The sequence below is a fragment of the Crocodylus porosus genome, unplaced genomic scaffold (assembly GCF_001723895.1).
Source record: "Crocodylus porosus isolate Cpor-Errol unplaced genomic scaffold, CroPor_comp1, whole genome shotgun sequence".
Taxonomy (NCBI): domain Eukaryota; kingdom Metazoa; phylum Chordata; order Crocodylia; family Crocodylidae; genus Crocodylus; species Crocodylus porosus.
The window spans coordinates 104,852,432-104,860,258 of NW_017728943.1; the positions used below are offsets into that span (position 1 = coordinate 104,852,432).

Genomic DNA, 7,827 nt, shown 5'->3' on the forward strand with positions numbered 1-7,827 from the left:
CACCACCACCACCACGGACGCAGATGCTACCAGCTTCTTCAGCTGCTTGGCACCCCGTGCAATGCCAGCTTCTCCAGGGCCCCGAAACTATATCTTGCAGGGGGCCCCAAAATGTTGCGGGCCGGCCCTGACTGTTACATTTGAAAAACCCGCTGGACTGCTGTCTGAATGGGACGCCACATCTCATCTGTATTTTAACGAGTCTCAGTCTCCAGCAGCCTCCCCGGGATAGATATCTCATTCCTGGAGACGCCGGGGCTAGGCTGGAGGGCCGGCAACCCTGGGCACCCCGAGAGCACCACTGAAGGGTGCTGGGTTTGTCCTGAGGGAGGGCGGGCAGCACCCCCCAGCACAAGGGGGAGGGGAGGGGAGCTGAGTGAGGGAAGGGAAAGGGGTGGCGGGGAGAGGGCGGGGAAGGAAGGACGAGCTCTGGCTCCTTCCCAGAGGGATCCTCCCAGAGAGGTGGCCCCGAGGGCTGCCCGGGGCCGCCGCCCTGCCTCTCCCCCCACCCCCCGCTCCAAAACCCGCGGAGCCGCCACGGCTCCGCTTCACTCCCTGCGGGGCGGGCGGGAGCGCGGAGCGCAGGGCGGGCATGGCCGGGGCCAGGCGCTGAAGATGCTGCCGGGGACTGCGCGGCCGGGCGCCTGGGACCGCGGCCGGGTCGGGGAGAGGCTGCGGGCGGCGCTGGCCGGGCTGCAGGAGCTCCAGGTGCTGCGGGAGAGGCAGCGGGCGCTGGTGCGGGGGGCGCTGGCCATGCAGCACCCGCCGGCGGCGCCCAGCAAAGAGCAGCGGCTGGAGGCCACCCTCAGCGCCCTCAAGGAACAGCTGGTAAGGGGCAGCTGCGCGCCCAGATGTGCCCCCGCGCGCTGCACCGGGGGGGGGCGGACCCATTGCACGGCCCTCGGGGAAGGGAGCGCCGGCCCTGTCCCCTGCGCCCCGGCGAAGCGCCTCTGCCCTCCTCCCGTATGCCAGGACCCGGCTGGAAGGCGGTTTTCTCCGCGGCAAGGGCTGGAGGGAGCTCCCCACACCCAGCAAGGGGGATCGCAGCCGGGCTGAGGCGCTCCAGATGTTTGGCCCTTGCTGGAGGAGGAGGTGTGGGACCCTGACCCCAGCTGTCTTTCCTGCCTGGTGCGGGGGGCTGGACCCCATGATCTTCCAGGGTCCCTTCCAGCCTCACAGGGATAAGTCATGTCCAAGGGGATCTGAGCCTGGCATGAAAGTCTGTTTTAAAACCTGCTCTTTTTATTTTCTCCCCCCCCCCCGCTTTTTTTTTAAAGGAAAAAAAATAGAATAAGTCAGGTTCTTTCCTTCTTTCATTGCAATTCAGCCTGCTTGCACCAAAGGCAGAGGCTGCAGCTTTCCTTTCACACAGGATGATTTACGGGCTAGCGCTACGGCTGGGCACTGGCTTGCAGGTCTTTTCTGCAGGCACAGCATAAGCCTTGGCAGAATGAATCAAAGGCAGGGTTCCCACCACATGCCCAAGGGCATGTAGTATGTCATTCTCTTTGTGCTCTGCCTGGTTGTCTGTCTGTCTGTCTCTGCGCCCTTGTGCTGAGCTAACTAGTAAAAGCACACATCTTCGGCTTCTGCTAGGGGTCAGTTAACACAGAAACCAGCTTCAAATGTCTTGGGGGTGTTGGAGGGGCGTGGGATTTTAGTTTTAGGGAAGATTTAACTGCGACCGACCCTTTTTGCTTCCCTCTCTCTTTCTCTAAAGTTCTATTTTAAGAAAATCTTATTTTTTAAGGTGCGTACATGAGCACCTTTAAGTTGCAGCAAAGGAAGTTTTGGTTAGATATTTGGAGAAACTTTCTCACTAGGAGGGTAATGAAGCACTGGAACAGGTTACACAGAGAGGTGGTAGACTTTCCATTCTGGGAGGTTTTTAAGACCTGGCTAGACAAAGCCTTAGCTGGGATGATCTAGTTGGGGCTGGTCCTGCTTTGAGCAGGGAGAAGGACTAGATGACCTCCTCGGGTCCCTTCCAAACCTACTTTTCTGTGACTCTATAGTTCTAAGACTGACCCATATCTTTGCCGGGTATTTTGAAAAGGTGCTTCTCAAACAATGCTACTGGAAATAGGAGGTCATACTGGCATCCTTCCTGGGTGCCAGCCATAATACTTGACAGTGCTGCAGTCAGTTATACCACTCATACCTTTCACTGCTGTGAAAGCCATCCCCAATTTGATAAGCATTTTCATATGAAGTTTCTGTAGAGTGCATTTGCATCACAATTAATATACACAATATAAATATAACATGAAAGTTTGGTGCACAGCAAACTGTTGAGGACCTGGTTCCTTGTTCTTTGGAGATGCAGGTGCAGGTGCTGATTAACTTAAGTGATAAACATAGCAGACTCCCACTTTTAATTACATGTGGATGTTTAGAATGGAAGATCAAAAGCTATGTATGTATGTATGTAGATGAGAGGGGGTGAAAAAAAAGATCAGGAAAGCTTCTGGCTTGAAGACCTTAAACCCTTTGTTCTTAGAATGGATTTTCTGATCAAAAGAGGAAAATAATTAGATTCTGTGACATGAGCCTTGCATTTAACACTTGTTCATTTTTGTGGAAGGAAAGCAAAAAAATCTAAATTAGGACTGAAACTAGTTTCATAAGAGAACCTACAATCAAAGGCAAGAGGCTTTAATCTCTAGTACTGGCAATTACACACCTCAGTAATCTCCAGGCTAATTCAGAACTCTCCCTCTCCCCATATTGATGTTAGACTCGATCATCTATTATCAATCAGGTGTGAAAACAGAAAAGATATTTGTTAACTGTAGGCAGTTTTATCAGACAGCATCTCAGAGTGAAAATTGGCTCTAACCTTCCCAGGAACCCCAAGCACCATGTGTGAAAACACAGAAGCAAGCATATCATGATTGAAGTAAAAATTGTAGCGTGAGTATACTGCCAACCACTTGATTACCTGTCATTGATAATTTTAACTAATGCCTCCACTTTATTTTTTAACAACAAGAAAAGATGATATAAAGCATTTATTGCCTGATCAAGGCCATTGGGTTAATAGAAAGGCCATTGGGTTAACTTTGGCAGTGATCTCTGCCCAAGGTGATCTATTCATGTTTGACAGAGGGTATTATGCTGCAATTGCCTGTCTGTTTATGTATTTTCCAAATAAAACTTGAAGGTGGAAGATTAGTTTATCAGGACTTGGCTGGCAATTTATTATGCGCTGAAGGAGATGGGCAAAACTAGACCATAAAATTCTACTTCTGGTATTAAAGACCAGTATAGCCCCAGGAATCAAGAGAAATGAACTGGCCCTAGATCACCACTAAGAGGAGGGCTGCTTTCACCAGTAGGTGTCATTGCAGTCATGGAAAATCAGAAGAGATCAGTTTTCTGGAGTGTGGCTGGGTGCCAAAAGGCTATTGAACATTTGTGCTGAGGTTGACTTTTCATAGAAATTTGATCATGCTGTGCTTTGAGAAGTAACACACAACACTTCCTAAATAAGCTGTGGCAGATTCTGGTTCCAAGCTGGCAAATATCACAGGTAAAATCCTTTCCATGTTCTTTCAGACTTGGGAAGCTCAGGTGTAGCTAGATGTCACAGAGGAATACAATTTAGTTTTGCAGTTAAGTGGGACCAAATTTTAAGTATATTCTTGATGTGTGCTAAAGCCCTGAACTTTGGTAGGTTTGTAGCCTAGTTCAAGTACATTTTGGTTCCATCTATATAAAAAGATCGAACTATTTGGGTAACTGGTCATTCAGTTGCAATTTTGTTAAAAGTAGGTAAGAGCAAACTGCTGCAGAGATGGTAATGAGAAGCAACACCATAGTCACCTGCTAGAATTGAGCAGAAAGCATAGGAAAGAGGAAAATCAAAGCTGATTCAGAGAAAAATCTCTGTGACTTTAAATATGCAGGCAGACAGAATGAACATAGCCAAATATTCTTAACTGTGGAAATCAAATCAATACAATTAGGCCAGGTTGTGCAATTATTTTGCACTATATACTTCCAAGGACATTATCAAATGATAGTTGTACACCAAGATGTCAGTAAGAAATATTTCCAGTTTCTTGGCTGTTAGCAGAGTATGTGTACTGCAGAATTCCATTGTCTCTACTTTTATATGGGAAAGAGAGGGGTACTTTTAAAAAATGTATTAAACATGTACAAACGCCAAGTGAAGTTAGATAAAATGTTAGGGTCTAATTTAGACACACAGAAGCTAAAGCTTCTATTGACTTCAAAGTGGTAAGATTAAGCACGAAGAGAACAATTGTTGGGCAAGGCTTCCAAAATTGACTCTTGATTCTTAGCGCATCTATTTATGGTCCCCACTTGAACCAACGGTGGGGGAAGCGATTTCCAAGGACCTACCCTCTGAAATGTGAACACTGTTGGACCACCAAAAACAGAATCCATGAAAACACTGGTTGGCTTTGAAAATCTTTCCCTAAGTTCCCCATGCAAGCACGCACAGTGCCTCTTCATTGTACAGCATGCAGCAGATTTCATATCTGCACTGCTTAAAGAAAATATACAGTTTCTCCTACAGGGTTCCTTCTTGGAAAGAAGATAATTTTGTTACTGGAGAAATAGTACATTTAGATTTTATTGTTGTGTGTGCTACTTGGTACATTTTTTCAAAAAAAGAAAGAAAGAAAACAGCAGCCCCTAATTAGCTGACTGGTTTAAGGAACATAATAAAAGGTGTGAAGTCTCCCAGTAACAAGAAAAACCCCATGGTGGGGGACATTAGAAGGGGTTAACAAGGATGATGTAAATCAAGTATGTTGGTTAAAGCCTTGTGAAAGCACAGTCAGATCCTGGAGGTGTAATAAATAATCTTTGAATACCTGAGAGCCTTGTTGAACATTTTCTGGCCTCCTTGCCATTAATCAGAAACCACAGACTGAGGGGACTGGCTGGCAAAACATTAATCATTAAGCAATTAATTCTAGCCATGGAAACAAAACTTTGTGATTTCCTGACTAGGTGGGACTGAAGTAGGCACAATATATTTTTGTTTCTTCAAAACAATACGGAGGAAATAAATACAAACAGAGAAGGTAACATATTAATTATGCAGGGAGAGAAAACAGAGATTTACTATTTGGGTCTTGTCTTTGGTTTTATTTTTCAAAGGGAAGAGTAAAAATCATAAGCTTGTTTGGTTAAATGTTAGCTTTTAAGCTTTTGGTTGGGAAAAATCCTGGAAAAAAGAATCCTAAAGGTTCAAAACTAGAAGGCAAACAAAAATAATCCAACATTTGTATGAATATATTTTTTAATCACATTATTTCTGTGGTAGTGTTGAAGTAATGTTAGTGATCCAAAAATATGTGAGGCAAGGTTTTTTTGTGAGTGGCTGATATCTTTCATTGGACCAATTGCATGATTGGGATAGATGTGAAAGCTTGTCTGAATCTCTCTCAACCACACAATTAGTCCAATCAAATATATCAACCACAAAAATCCTTGCTTTTCTTATTATTTTTAGCTCAATTCATTAGTCTGGAGGCCTATACATGAATTTCGAACATTTTGGGTGGACTAGCACCTGGAGCACTAATACATGTTTTAAAGCATGTATTATACAGGAAGAAAAAACCTAGAGCTATTGTTTTCACTTTCACTGAGAACCTGGTCCTTCAAGGATTCTGAACATAGTATTCCAGCTAACTTTGGTGGGACTTTCCACTGGGAAAGTTTTCAGTATTTATTATTATATTTATTATGGATACATTCATTCATTACAAGTGTCAAGGTCTCCGCTGGATAAGCAGCAGTTGTTGTTAGTCCTTTCCTTCAATAAAGCAGTCATGAAGTGCCATTAGACAGGATCCCCTCCCCAAATGGTTAAACCACAAGGAACCATACCAAGCAAATAACATTATTTGAGGAGCATCATGCTTTGACATTTCTAGTCAAACTTAGTTTTCACTCTTTAAACTCCTATGCTTATAGGCAACATGGGGAGGTAATTTTGCCTGCAAGCTGTGGGTAGGGGATTGCTGAGGTAACTCTGAGAAGTAAGTATAAAAATGCCAAACGAGACATACTTGAAAATCAAATCAAACCTTTTTCTGGCTTGCAGTAGCAGCAATTAATGTTCTCCATGAAAGCATAGTTAATTGTTCTGTTGATGACACATAAGCCAGCTTACTGACCTGCATGACATAGATGTTTTGGCTCTGCAGGACTTAAAGGAATAAAATAGAGTAAAAGTATATTTTAGTAGTTAAACTTACCTCCCTAAAGTGCCTAAACAGTGCATTTCCATAGCATCTAAGAACATCACACACTTTTAATATGTTGATCTTCACAACACGTGTGCAAGTTGGGGAAGTACTAATGTTACCATTTAAGTAGATGGGACATTAAGGCACAAAGCCACTCATCCACAGAGATATTTAGATCCCTAATTCCCATTGGTTTCAATGGGAGTTGGACATCTAAACAGTAGTTAGGGGCATAATCAACTTTATAAATATAGGCCTAAGTGAAAAACTATACCTAAGAAACCTGTGTCAGAGCAGAGAATCAAATCTAAGGCCCCTGGCACACATTCAGTTAAAGGTGCAATGAGATCTGATCCCCAGTCCCAATAATTGTGCCTCCTGCTATACCACACATGTATGGCAGCCATGATTTTGGGATCTGGGATAAAATCCCAGTCACATTCTTTCTACTTACCAGTGCATAATCCTGGGGTCCTCCTGCCCTGAAAAGTTGAAAGCTGGGTGCCCATAAGTCCAGAGCTGGCCAGAGACTGTGCCAGAGTCTCAAACCACTCCAGTGGTCCAGACCCAGGCCAACAATCAGCTGATTGCTGGCTTTGGCTGGGACCAACAACCAGTTGATTTTTCAGTTCTACTCCTACCAGAGACCACGCTGTGGCCAGTCAAAACCCTAGTGCAGACCCTGGCTGAGCCAACCAGCTCACAATTGTCAATCCTAGCCCTGACCTGGTACACATTCAATTTAAGGTGCCATACTAATCAGCAATGAAAATATCTACATTATATGTAGACCATTTTCCTGGTGCTTTAACTCACATGTGCGTGTAGCACACTTGTTATTTATACTGCAAATATACAGAAAAAAACAGCACAACTCAACGGCCCACATTTTTTTCTGACTGAAGTCAAAATCCATCTGGTGATTGATTGAAGTGGAAGTGGAATGAGGCCCTTGCTGATTAAGAAGGTGCTTCCTTGCAAGGGTCACTTTCTAGCTTGATCCACCTTTTTTTTTTTAATATAGGAATTACTGCAGAAGAGTTAAAACACTGTTTTCCCTGCATAAAACTTACAGAGAGAGCTAATCATGAGCTATACAAAGAAGACTTTTAGTAAAGCAGAAAAGATACAGTCCATGCAATATACCTATTCAGCTACAAATAAATCCACCAACATTTTGAGTTTTGCAAGAAAACCAAATATGTCTATTGTGCTTTGTCTGACAATTATATAAGTCTTCATTAATGATGTGGACATGGAGCCAGAAGCAGACTAGCCAAGTTCTCCAATGACACCAAACTTTGGGGTAAAGCATCCACACCAGAAGACAGGCGGGTGATCCAGGCTGACCTGAACAGGCTCAGCAAATGGGCGGACAAGAACCTGATGGTTTTAATACCAAAAAATCCAAGGTTTTCCACCTTGGAAAGAAAAACCTGCAGCATCCTTATAGGCTTGGCAGTGCTACGTTGGATAGCACTACAGAAGCAAGAGACTTGGGGGTCATCATTGACCACAAGATGAACATGAGCCTGCAATGTGATGCTACAGCTAGTAAAGTGACCAAAACGCTGGCTTGCATCCATAGATGCTT

The 7,827-nt window shown here is 44.3% G+C and overlaps 1 protein-coding gene across 2 annotated transcripts in view; it reads left to right on the forward strand.

Moving 5' to 3' along the window:
• Positions 1–591: 591 nt before the first annotated feature.
• Positions 592–7,827, forward strand: part of DACT2 (dishevelled binding antagonist of beta catenin 2) — a 17,875-nt gene continuing 10,639 nt past the window's right edge. The window contains exon 1 of one of the 2 annotated variants that reach the window (XM_019549946.1): positions 592–828. In XM_019549946.1, coding sequence (XP_019405491.1) covers positions 616–828 — 213 coding nt within the window. In that variant the 5' untranslated portion in view covers positions 592–615. Of the gene's footprint in view, positions 829–3,455; positions 3,533–7,827 lie in introns of those variants that run through there. The other variant, XM_019549947.1, reaches the window with a different exon arrangement.